At 51.0% G+C, this 12,039-nt stretch overlaps 1 protein-coding gene across 12 annotated transcripts in view; it reads right to left on the bottom strand.

The window, feature by feature from the left end:
- Positions 1–12,039, bottom strand: part of HUWE1 (HECT, UBA and WWE domain containing E3 ubiquitin protein ligase 1) — a 113,430-nt gene that overhangs the window by 20,941 nt on the left and 80,450 nt on the right. For 11 of the 12 annotated variants that reach the window (XM_040405172.1, XM_040405171.1, XM_040405166.1 and 8 more), the window contains 12 exons: positions 11,733–11,831; positions 11,490–11,620; positions 11,220–11,388; positions 10,906–11,134; positions 10,640–10,818; positions 10,405–10,494; positions 8,526–8,680; positions 8,351–8,396; positions 7,447–7,725; positions 7,085–7,334; positions 379–512; positions 76–293 (listed from right to left, as the gene is read on the bottom strand). In XM_040405172.1, coding sequence (XP_040261106.1) covers positions 76–293; positions 379–512; positions 7,085–7,334; positions 7,447–7,725; positions 8,351–8,396; positions 8,526–8,680; positions 10,405–10,494; positions 10,640–10,818; positions 10,906–11,134; positions 11,220–11,388; positions 11,490–11,620; positions 11,733–11,831 — 1,979 coding nt within the window. The remainder of the gene's footprint in view (positions 1–75; positions 294–378; positions 513–7,084; positions 7,335–7,446; positions 7,726–8,350; positions 8,397–8,525; positions 8,681–10,404; positions 10,495–10,639; positions 10,819–10,905; positions 11,135–11,219; positions 11,389–11,489; positions 11,621–11,732; positions 11,832–12,039) is intronic. The other variant, XM_040405164.1, reaches the window with a different exon arrangement.

The raw sequence follows: 12,039 nt of genomic DNA on the forward strand, positions 1-12,039 counted from the left end.
AAGTTAAATAAAATAACGTAAAACGATAAATGAGGGTTAAGATGATTAAAGACATTAAAATGTATGTAAGCACACCTCTTCCTGTATAGCGGGTGGTAAAGCAGCTAGGAATTCCGGGCTGACCTCAGTGACACCAGCACTACCTACAACTGGCGGAGGAATAACCGGGGCAGTAGTAGGAGGGGCCCGAGCAGGTGGTCTGATGCCAAGTTGGTTCTGTAGCACTTCTCTGCGAATATCTTCTGGAAGGGCGGCAAGAAAGGACGGATCCACTCCTTCAGGTAAGTTGATACCTACAAAGGCATATTAAAAGTCGTTGTATATTTCTATATGCAAATGTGAGCTTATAGAAAAACGAAAATAGAATAAATCTTTCACCTGCTAATGGATCCTCCTCTTCGCTACTTGTGGATGGTAAAGGTTCTTCCAGAATACCACTAGTATCGGTTGCTAACAAGGCTACACTGGGATCTCTGGTGGAAGGCATTTCAGCAGAGGGTGCCACTGGAGAACTGAAAAGCACATAGAACATATATGAAAGATAAAAAAAAAAAAAAAAAAAAAAAAAAGGGAAAAATATTCAGAAAATATTAAAATACAGAAAGCAAACTAAAAAAACACAGTAGTAGTAAGAGTTATTGCCCTGTGAATGAAAGTCACGGATAAACCAGGCACAATACCTTGTAAGGCTAGCTCAGAAGAATGCAAGGATACCTTTTCACTTAGTTATCCATTGCCTCAGTCTGGAGAAAAAAGGAGACTTTTGTATTACTTACCAGTAAAGTCTCTTTCTCGCTCTTCCTTGGGGGACACAGGAAACCATGGGTATAGCTCTGCTCCCTAGGAGGCGTGACACTAAGTGAAAGCTGTAAGCCCCTCCTCCATCAGCTATACCCTTCAGCCTGGAGAAGAGACTGCCAGTTGCGTGTCCAAGTAGTGAAAGATAACCACCAACCGGAAAAAGAACTGTCGAGCCCCAACGGGGGCAACCAAGCCGGAACCACAACTGTAACCCAATGAAGGGCGGGTGCTGTGTCCCCCAAGGAAGAGCGAGAAAGAGACTTTACTGGTAAGTAATACAAAAGTCTCCTTTTCTCGCCCATATTCCTTGGGGGACACAGGAAACCATGGGACGTTCCAGAGCAGTCCCAGAAGGGAGGGACCAGAACAAACTCAACCAACACCAGAGGCATCAATCAACTGCCGCCTGCAACACCAGACGGCCTAAAGCAGCGTCAGCCGACGCATGAGTATGCACCCTGTAGAACTTGGTGAAGGTGTGCAAGGAGGACCAAGTGGCCGCCTTGCAAATCTGCTCCGAAGAAGCCCGATTTCTCTGAGCCCAGGAAGCCCCGACCGCTCTAGTGGAGTGAGCGGTGACACCAAGGGGAGGAACCCTGCCCTTGGCGAGATAAGCCTCAGTAACAGCCATCTTGACAAAACGAGCGATAGCAACTTTGGATGCCGCCATCCCTCTGCGCGACCCTTCCGGGACCACAAAGAGCGAGTCAGTATGCCTGAAAGAGCTGGTTACTTCCAGGTAAATCTTGAGCGCCCTGACAACGTCCAGGCGATGAAGCTTCCTCTCCCGCGGATGGGAAGGGGAAGGACACAAAGAGGGGAGAACGATGTCCTCGTTCAGATGAAAGGCGGAGACCACCTTAGGAAGGAAGGAAGGGACCGGACGAAGAACCACCTTGTCCTGGTGGAACACTAGGAAAGGTTCCAGACAGGAGAGTGCAGCCAATTCGGACACCCTCCGAAGAGAGGTGATGGCTACAAGGAAAATAACCTTGCAGGACAGAAGTCGCAAGGAAACCGTCCGCAGAGGCTCGAAAGGAGAAGCCTGGAGCGCTGAGAGAACCAGGTTCAGGTCCCAGGGCGGTACCGGAGGGCGATACGGGGGAACCGCGTGAGCCACGCCCTGAAGGAAGGTCTTGACAGGACCAAGGGGGGCCAGTGGGCGCTGAAACAAAATGGACAGCGCAGATACCTGACCCTTCAAAGAACTAAGGCCTAGACCTTGGGCCAGTCCGCTCTGCAGGAAGGACAAAACGGTGGGGAGAGAAAAGCGGAGCGGAGGAATCCCCAGATCGGCACAGAACCCCAAAAAAGTCCTCCAGGTCCTATAATAGATCCTAGAAGAGGACGGCTTACGGGCGCGGATCATGGTGCGGACGACGTCCGCAGAAAAGCCCCTACGTGTCAGGACGGTGGTCTCAACAACCACGCCGTCAAACGTAGGGACCCTAAACGCGGGTGGAAGATCGGTCCCTGAGAGAGAAGATCTTCCCTGGCGGGCAGTGGCCAGGGCGCGTCTGCCAGGAGCAGCATGAGGTCGGCATACCAAGACCGGCGGGGCCAGTCCGGAGCGACCAGAATCACCGAGACGCCTTCCGCCGCGATCTTCCGAAGGACCTTGGGCAGGAGAGGGATGGGAGGGAATATGTATGGGCGTGCGAAGCCTCGCCAAGGAAGAACGAGGGCGTCGGCTCCGCAAGCTCCCGGATCCCTGGCCCTGGACAGATAGGCGGGGACCTTGTGATTGAATTTTGAGGCCATGAGGTCCACGTCCGGAATGCCCCAACGAAGGCAAATGGCCTCGAATACCTTCGGGTGAAGAGACCACTCGCCGGGGTCGACGGTGGTGCGACTGAGGAAGTCCGCCGCCCAATTGTCCACCCCTGGAATAAAAATTGCAGATAGGGCCGGGACGTGGGCTTCCGCCCAACGGAGAATGCTGGTGACCTCCCGCATCGCTGCGAGTGCCCCCCTGGTGGTTTATGTACGCCACGGCCGTGGCGTTGTCTGATTGTACACGAACTGGATGACCCTTCAGCAGATGAGTCCAGTGTCGTAGAGACAGAAGGGCCGCTCTCAGTTCCAGGACATTGATCGAGAGTTTGGACTCCGATGGAGACCAAATGCCCTGGACGGATCGGGGAGGAAACACGCCTCCCCAGCCCGAGAGACTGGCATCGGTTGTAACCACCAACCAGTTGAGTGGCAGAAAGGACCTGCCCAGAAGAGGGGACTGTAACCACCAGCGGAGAGATGACCGCACCGGAGGCGAAAGATGGAAGGGATGATCCAGAGACTGCGGCGATTTGTCCCAGGAGGAGAGGATCGCCCGTTGGAGAGGGCGGGAGTGAAACTGCGCAAATGGGATCGCCTCGAAGCAGGCAACCATCTGCCCCAATACCCGCATGCAGAAGCGGAAGGACGGTCGACGGTGGAGAAGGAGACCCCGAACCGCCCCACGGAGGATCAGACGTTTTTCCGAGGGAAGACGTACCTCCGCCGCTCCCGTGTCTAAAAGCATTCCCAGGAAGACGAGTTGTCTGGAGGGGGGAAGAGAGGACTTGGGGAAGTTGATGACCCAACCGAACCTCGCCAGAGTCTCTAGAGTGAGATCCACGCTGGCAACCGCTTGAGAAAGGGACGGAGCCTTGATGAGGATATCGTCCAAGTACGGTAGCAGAAAAACACCCCTGGAACGGAGTAAGGCTAAAACCGGGGCCAGGACCTTGGTGAACACCCGGGGGGCTGTTGCCAGTCCAAAGGGAAGGGCGACAAATTGGAAGTGGAGGTCCCCCACGGCGAATCGAAGGAAGCGATGGTGACACTGGGCTACCGGAACATGGAGGTAGGCATCCTGTATATCGATGGAAGACATGAAATCTCCCTGCTCCAGGGAAGCCACCGCGGAGCGGAGGGACTCCATCCGAAACCGTCGAAGGAGGAGGAGAAAACGGTTGAGCTTTTTGAGGTCCAAAATGGGCCGCACCGAACCTCCCTTCTTGGGAACTACAAAGAGGTTCGAGTAGAACCCTTGGAATCTTTCCTCTAGAGGAACGGGGGTAATCACCCCCCTGTCCAGTAAGGCTTGAACGGCCGCGGAGAACGCAGCCGCGTCTTTCGGGTCTCGCGTGGGGCGGGAGCGAAAGAACCGATCCGGAGGGAAGGATGCAAATTCGATTTTGTATCCGGAGGACACAATTTCGAGGGCCCAGGCGTCGGAGACGTGAGCCATCCAGACGTCCTTGAAAAGGAGGAGCCGGCCCCCCACCCGGGTGGGTGGGGGCGCGCCTTCAGGCAGAGGACTGTTTTGCTGCGGGTGTGCGGGCAGCCTGCGGCTTGCGCCAGGAGGGCTGCGCCCGAAAAAACGGCTTCCTACGCTTGTCCTGGGGAGGAGCCGAAGCGGCAGCTGTGGTGGGAGCCCCAGAGGCCCTGCGGGAGGACCGAAAACGAGACGCACCAGGGCGTCCGCGGGGGGCGCCCCTGGCTTGGGGTTGAGGAAGATGGGTGCTTTTACCACCCGTGGCCTCTGAAATAAGTTCGTCTAAGCGGACCCCGAAAAGGCGGGAACCCGCAAACGGTAGCCCCGCCAAGGAACGTTTGGAGGCAGCGTCCGCTTTCCAGACCTTCAGCCAGAGCTCCCTCCTGACGGCAACTGCCAGGGCGGAGGAGCGTGCAATAAGGGCTCCCGCATCAAGGGAGGCCTCACAGACAAAATTCCCGGCCCGAATAATAAGCTGGGCCAAGGAACGTAGGTCCTGGATGGGGATGTCCGAGTCCAACTCCTGTTCCAGCTGCGTACCCCAAGCAGAGATTGCTTTCCCTGCCCAAGCAGAGGCAAAAACCGGTCTGAGGGCAGAACCGGAGGCAGCAAAAATGCCCTTGGACAGGGTCTCCATGCGACGGTCCTCCGCTGACTGAAGAGAGGACCCGTCGGGAACAGGGATGGCCGTGTTCTTTGACAGCCGGGCCACAGGGGGGTCCACCTTGGGTGGGGAAGACCAGGTGGCCACGACATCGGCTGGAAAAGGATAGCAAATGTCCAGCTTCTTTGGGTTGACAAAACGGGCGTCCGGGCGAGCCCAAGCCTTAGACACCACGGAGGAGAAATCAGAGTGGATTGGAAAGACTTTTGAGGCCTGCCTGGGTCTGATAAAGGAGACGCTAGCTGCGTCCGAGCTAGGGGGGTCATCCTGCACCTTAAAGGTGTCACGTATATCAGAGATGAGTTGACCCATCGCTGAGGCTAGCTTGGACGGCAGGGCCGAGTCCATTTCCAAATCTGAAGCCGCCAATTCACCTTCAGAGAGCGAATCCTTTGGAGAGGAGAGGCTCGTCTGGGTGCGCACGCGTGGCGGGGAGAGGGAGGCATCCGAGGAGGAGGCTCGCTCTACTCTAATACGCTTCTGAGAGTGCCTAGCTCGGGAGGGGTCACTAGGAGAGGGTGAACCCGCTGCAGCGGCAGAAGCAGTGGACCCGGAGGGCGCGACAGTCAGAGTGGCGTCCTGCGGGGTAGGTGGCCTGTCTATTAGGCGGCCCACGACATGAGTGAGGCTTTCCACGGCCTGGGACAGGGATCTAGCCCAGTCAGGCGGGTCAGAGGAAGCAGGGAGCGACACAGCGGGCGACTGAGGCTGCGGTGGAGCTCGGCATGCAGTACAGTGCGGATCAGACTGCCCCCGGGGAAAGGGTTCCCTACAAGCAGTACAGGCATGGTACCAAGGCTTGGCGGCTGCAGAAGGGTCTGACATGGTGGAAAGATGTTGCACTTAAAAGTGAGAACCAAGCAACAGTACTGTGGCACGGAGGGGGTTAAACAGTCCTACCAGACCCGGAGATACAAGCGGCAGCTGTAAGGGGAACAGACTGAGGAGGCTGTGGAGGAGAGGCAGCAGCACGGAGCTGAATGGCTTCAGGATCGCACGGCAGAGAGATGAACCCGGAAGTAGCGGAGCGCAGCAGCACGGAGCTGAATGTGTAAGGAAGCTCCGCCCCCCCTCTGCCGCGCTGAAGCCGAAGCAGAGCCGCGCGCGCGCGGCAAAATGATTTTAACCCCCAAGGATGTTGAAGTGCCGGCCATGACATGGCGCCGTTCATGCCAGGAAAACGGCTCCCAGGAAAAACGGCTCCCACCGCGCCTAGATGTAGCAGACGGCTTGCATGTCTGCAGCCGTCCCTGTAAGGCAGCGTTCTAGGACTGCCCTCCAACTAAGCCCGGTAACGTCCCGATATTCCGTGGCGGGGGGGGGGGGGTTGTCCGGGATTGTAGCAGTGGCCATGTAACAGTGGCCATGTTGGTAGCAGCGGTGGGAGGGAGGAAGGGGAGGCTGGAGCAGCCACTCTCACCATACGCTGTCTTCGCCCTCAGTCCATCCAGCGGGGGTCGCCCCTTCAGCTCCTGGCACCGCGGTGGCAGGAAGCCGGGGGAGGGACTTGGCGTGCGGGCGACCCCGAGCTGGCGGGACGCAGGGGAGCGAGGCTTCCCTGGTCCACCTTGTCTTCTGTGGGGGAGGCGGCAGTGCGGAATTACCGGCACTGGCGCAACTCAACCCCGGGAGAAACAGAGGGGTCTAATGCGCCTCTGTTGTCCCTGTAGGTAGAAAAAAACCGAGTTAAAAACAACAAATACGTAAAAATAAAAATCATAGGATAACAACCCTGCATAAGCAGGGGGTGTCTTGCCTCCTTGGACACTAAGCAAAAACTGGCAGTCTCTTCTCCAGGCTGAAGGGTATAGCTGATGGAGGAGGGGCTTACAGCTTTCGCTTAGTGTCACGCCTCCTAGGGAGCAGAGCTATACCCATGGTTTCCTGTGTCCCCCAAGGAATATGGGCGAGAAAAGTACTTTTAATCCATATGCTAATGAGCAGTTGAGAGCACTGAGGGTGCACCTAAGTCCCTTTGTGCACCCCACCCTCCTCTTGTTTGGAAGCGCAGGTTCTTGAATAGTCATCTCACCTAGCATTGTCAATCAAGAGAGAGGGGCTGGCAGATGCAGGAGGAGCAAGGGTTCAGTGGTTCGCTTCTATGGGGAGTGCGCTTGGTGGTAGCGGACCGGAGTCCTCCAGCCACCACTTCCGGGGCTCCGTTCCTGATATAGGTGCAGGTCCTGTAAGACAATGGGGACATATCCTAGCGATATGCCCCCATTGTCTGTGATGATACAACCCCTTTAACAGCTCATCGGCATGTGAATTAAAAGTAATGCGAGAGCCGCAATGGGTGTACAGCAATCTTTTTAACATCAAAAGAAAACAAATCTACTGCTTAGTGCTACCCCCATTACCTGTCATCGTCCAGCTGAGACACCACTTGACCCTCATTTACAGCTGGAGGTTCCACAGCCTGCTGGCCAACTGCAATACTTGTGGTGACCACTAGAGGCTGCTCTGAACTAATAATGCCAGATGACTCCCCAACTCCTTCCTCCAGTGGACCAGATGCAAGGCTACTGGTATCCATGGGAGACCCCTCCAACTGACTACTAACGGCAGTGAGAGCATCCGAATCCTCTGCTCGCTCAGGCGAAAGAGAAGCTAGAGAAAAGAGCAAAAGAGAAGTTACATGTATCAGAATAAAAAATTATAATCATATAAAATAAAAAGTTTTACATCAGTACGTGATCTAGCATATTAGATGTATACTAACTGATGGTTGGTGCTGGTGATAGCTCCATTTGAGTAGCATCGCCCTCTGCACTGGATCTCCCTGGTCCAGACTCCTCTTGATCAGACGGCATGAGCAATTGGCCAGTATCCTCCGTACCTGGCTCGGTGTGCAAGCTTTGAGGGAGGTCTGCCAAAGCAGCCTCAGGAGGATGAGCACGCAACGTAGGATCCAGAGCAACAAGTTCTGGACTTGTTGGGGTGCCCTCAGCAGAAGATGGGGCTGTGGGGAAGTTCTCAGGACGACCACTTCCATCTTGATCTTTAGTAGCAGTAAGGAGCCAAAGGTAAAAAGAAAATCATTAGATACTAATCAAGAAAACAATGGAGATGGCCAGTATCAGTCGTGTTTCATATACAGAAAAATAAACCTATAATATATATATTAGTCATAAAATATATAAAAGATTGTAATATACAGAAGAATGGACAATATGATGTGGAACAAACTTAGATCTATTTCTAAACCCGTTGAAATATCAAACTTCTGAATGGTTGGCATCTTTGACACATGAAAAATGCCACACCACGAGGAAGGCAGTAGGCTGTATAGTTATCACCAAAAGAAAGGGGCAAAAATCCCTGCCCCCCCCCACAACAATACAACTTACTACCTCACCCTGAAGAGGGCAGAGGTCACTTACGAAATTACATAACTAACCTCATGCACTGAGAAAAAAAAAAAAATCCCCTTCAAAGATCTTGGACCAGACTCGCTGCAGTCAGCAGATGCCGCAGGAAAGACAGTAAACTGTATAGTTATCTCCCAGATCGGGTGTGACCCCAAAACTATACAATCTACTACCTCACCCTGAAGCACCGAGGAATCTTCTGTCACGTACGCCTGTGAAAGCAAAAAGCGTGGGAGGATCGAGCGGAAGAAATACCTGCAAGGCTCAGCTCAAACGAGGCATTCCTCTTGGAGTTTGCAGCCTACAATAAAAGGAAAAAAAAATATATATAAAAAAATAAAACAACAACAATAGTCCTTTCAAAAAGCCATTCACAAACAAAATTAAGAAAAAAGTACAAAAAATAAAAACTTGGAGCAAGTTTGGAGACCTGAGGATTTGGATCCTTTGGGTCCTTCTCTTCCTTGGCCTTCTCTGCCATCTTGGCCTCCTCTTCTGCCAGCTGTTTTCGCCTCTTCTCTCGCCGCTCCTCCAGCTCCTCATCCCTCAAAGCTTCAAGGTGGTTAATTATGGGAACTTTAACCACTGTTCAAAGAAAAAACACCATCACACCAAATGACACAAATTTCAAGCTAGACAAATAATTTTGTACACAGAGGGCTTGTCTACCATAGTTGGGACATATGAACATAATATAGATTACATCTGAATACTGAGAGTTGCTGCAGCAGGGGGCCCTCTCTGACCAGCCTATCCCCCATGATTAACAGTAACAATGGAGGCCATCGCTAGGATACCCCCCCACTGTCTGATAGGCGCAGGACATACCGCTGGGACCTGCACCTATATCAGGAGCGGAGCCCTGCAAAGTGGTGGTTGGAGGACTCCGGTCCAGCCACCACCAAGCTTTCCCTCCTCCATAGAAGTGAATGAGAGCGCACTGCGCATAACCAGCCACCGCTCCCATTCACTTCTATGGGCCCGACGGAAATAGAGCCAGAGGTCGACTATTTTCAGGGGGCCCCACAGAAAATGAATGGAGGCATTGCACCCTCCACCACTTTCAGGGATCTGTTCTCCAGCTGTTGAACCCACACCTATAACACAATGGGGGCATATCCTAGCACAGTGGTGGCAAACCTATGGCACGGGTGCCAGAAGCAGCACTCCGAGCCCTCTCTGTGGGCACCCGCACCCTGGAAAAAGTCCATGGTGTACCAATATACTTTTTCTGCCATTCATCAGTGCAGGGCACACTCTGAACAGCACAGGCAGAACATTGAATGTAGGCAGGCTATCATAGCTAAATGATTAGTACATGGAAGATATACTATATTGCACTCTAGTATTCAGGTTAAATTGCAGTGTTGGCACTTTGTGATAAATAAGTGTGTTTTGGATTGGTTTGTGCACTCAATCTCTAAAAAGGTTCACCATCCCTGACCTAGCGATATGCCCCCATTGTCGGAGATGAGAACCCCTTTAAGGTAATCCATTAAAGGGGTTGTCCAACGAAAAATATTCTAGTTTTCAAACCAGCACCACTTTTGTAATTGCATGTAATTAAAAACTTTGCATAGCCACAGAGTTATTCAATCAAATGTATCTATAGCGCCACCTGCTGTTTTTTTTCCTTATTTCTTGGTCCAGCTCACTGAGATGGCAGCACACTGCCCCTTAGCTGCAGCAGAAAATCTAGCAGAGCAATTAATGTGGATATCTTTAGATCCATGTGAGGTACAGGGCTGGTTCTAGTTTTGTTAGAAAGAGATTGTCATGTCCTATATGATGTCCGATTCTCATTTTTTGCATTAGTGATGGGATAACCCCTTTAATGCTTTCTCTTTTTACTTAAAGGCTCAAAAGACACAGACAGTCATCCCGCTTAACCAATTTTACGAACAATATATTTTGCAGCATCTGATGAAATCCTGTGCAGTGAACCCCGTAATGGAAAAAAATTTTTTTTTAAAACCACACGATTCACAATTTTTTGGCACCTTTTCCCCCACGAAAAAAGTCGTACGTACCCCGTAATGGAACCAATAAACTACAGTTTGTCCCGCAAAAAATAGCTCCGTGGACGGAAACATAAGAGTTATGGCTGTCAGAATATGGCGATGCAAAGAAAGTTTTGAAAACTAATCCCACAAAAAACAAGCTCTAATATGGCTATATGAACGGAAAATTAAAAAAGTTATGGCTATTGGAACATGGGGAGGAGAAAACATTAAAATGCTAAACAAAAAATAGGCCCTTAAGGGGTTAAAGAGAATGCAATTTCAATACCATAACACCAGCTCCCTCACCTGATACACAATCATGCATGCTCTCAGCATCTAACACCTTACATTCTTCTGTCCATCGAGTCAAAGCAGTAGGAATACTGGAAAGAGTGCCTTTAAAAAAAACAAAAACAAACTGAAAAATATGCAAGAAAAAAAAAAATCATAACTTAAAAAAAAAAAAAAAAAACACTGTATGCAACCAAGCACAAGAAAAATAAAACGTCATCAAAACGTGAATCTTTAATGGGTCCCTCACCGGCCTGACTAGTAGCAGTACTCTGATCATGGAAAAAGTCATCTAGCAGTTCATCATCAGAGCGAGCTATTATGTGGACATCGTCATTGCCAACGAGGAGCCGTGCACGGCCGCGGCTTTGAAGGGGAAGACTGCTGCTTAGCTGCAAAATGTCCGCAGCAGCCGACGGGCCAAGCAACCTAGGAGATTAATGAATGTTATAAATAAACGTGATCCAACTATAATCTATACAGACCACCTTCTCTCCTCTTCCTAATGCATCTCACCTTTGCAGGATTAAAGGTGGGTTTGGTTGCCTGTTCCCAGGATAGTGAACATGAATGGTGTGGCCGGCATTAGCAGTGATCTGCCGCAGAGTACGCTGGCTTCTGCCAATGCCCTGTGCCAGACGAGTTGTGGAAGTACCGCTGCCCAATGTGAGAGATCCATGGTCTGCATGACGAACCATTAAAGGATGAGTGGCAGGGATGTTACCAGGCGAAGGAGGAATGTCTGCTGTAAAAAGAATAAAAGGGTTAATGTACTGAATATTACTGTAATATACTGAATGAATTGGGGAGGTGAAGTACACAAATCTTACTGGCATTAGAGAACATGTTATCAAACTCTATAATGAGATCGTCCTCTCTGTCAAATCTCTCAAAGCGCACAAGGGGAGATGCATTCATGTCGGGGTAATCCTCATCCAGCTCCATTTCCGAACAATCATCATCGTCGTCTTCATCCCCTTCCTCACCCTCTTCGTCATCCTAAATAGTAAAAGGTATAATATAGAATGTATAGTACTTTTCCAACAGTTTACTATGAAAACATCATGAAAAGGAGAAATTCAACAGGTGGCATAACACACCTGATCATCTTCATCTTCCTCCTCCTCTTCCTCCTCCTCCTGACTGTCATCTTCGTCTTCATTGCTGCCACTGCTGTCCTCTTCTTGTGTATGTTCTTCTTCATCTTCTGGGTCTAGGATGTTCATAGAATCTGTTACAGGAAATGGGGAAAGCGATAATGCAGACAAATGTACATCTTAGACTATCATCAGATGCCACATTACAGCTAGCAACACAAGCCAGCATGACGCTGGGTGACATACCTTCCCGGTTTGCCTGAAGTGTAGATGCTTGGCTCAGATTTGTAGGAGCCTCATCCATCAATACATCTTCCTGCGATTCATCTTCCCCCACTCGACTTCCTGTAACAGCAGAAAGCATATTCAGTCAGCGAGCAGGTTTATAGGATGTTGACAAAGTGCATAAATACAAATTGTACCCATTAAAGAATCCTGCCGACGGCAAACTTTAACAGGCTGTCTAGACATGCACCAGATTTATCACAGTGCCTCGGGATGGATGATACATTTGGTGCATGGCTAGACATGGTGTGTCTAACTTTATACCAAC

Source organism: Bufo bufo, chromosome 8 (assembly GCF_905171765.1).
Source record: "Bufo bufo chromosome 8, aBufBuf1.1, whole genome shotgun sequence".
NCBI classification, from domain to species: Eukaryota; Metazoa; Chordata; class Amphibia; order Anura; family Bufonidae; genus Bufo; species Bufo bufo.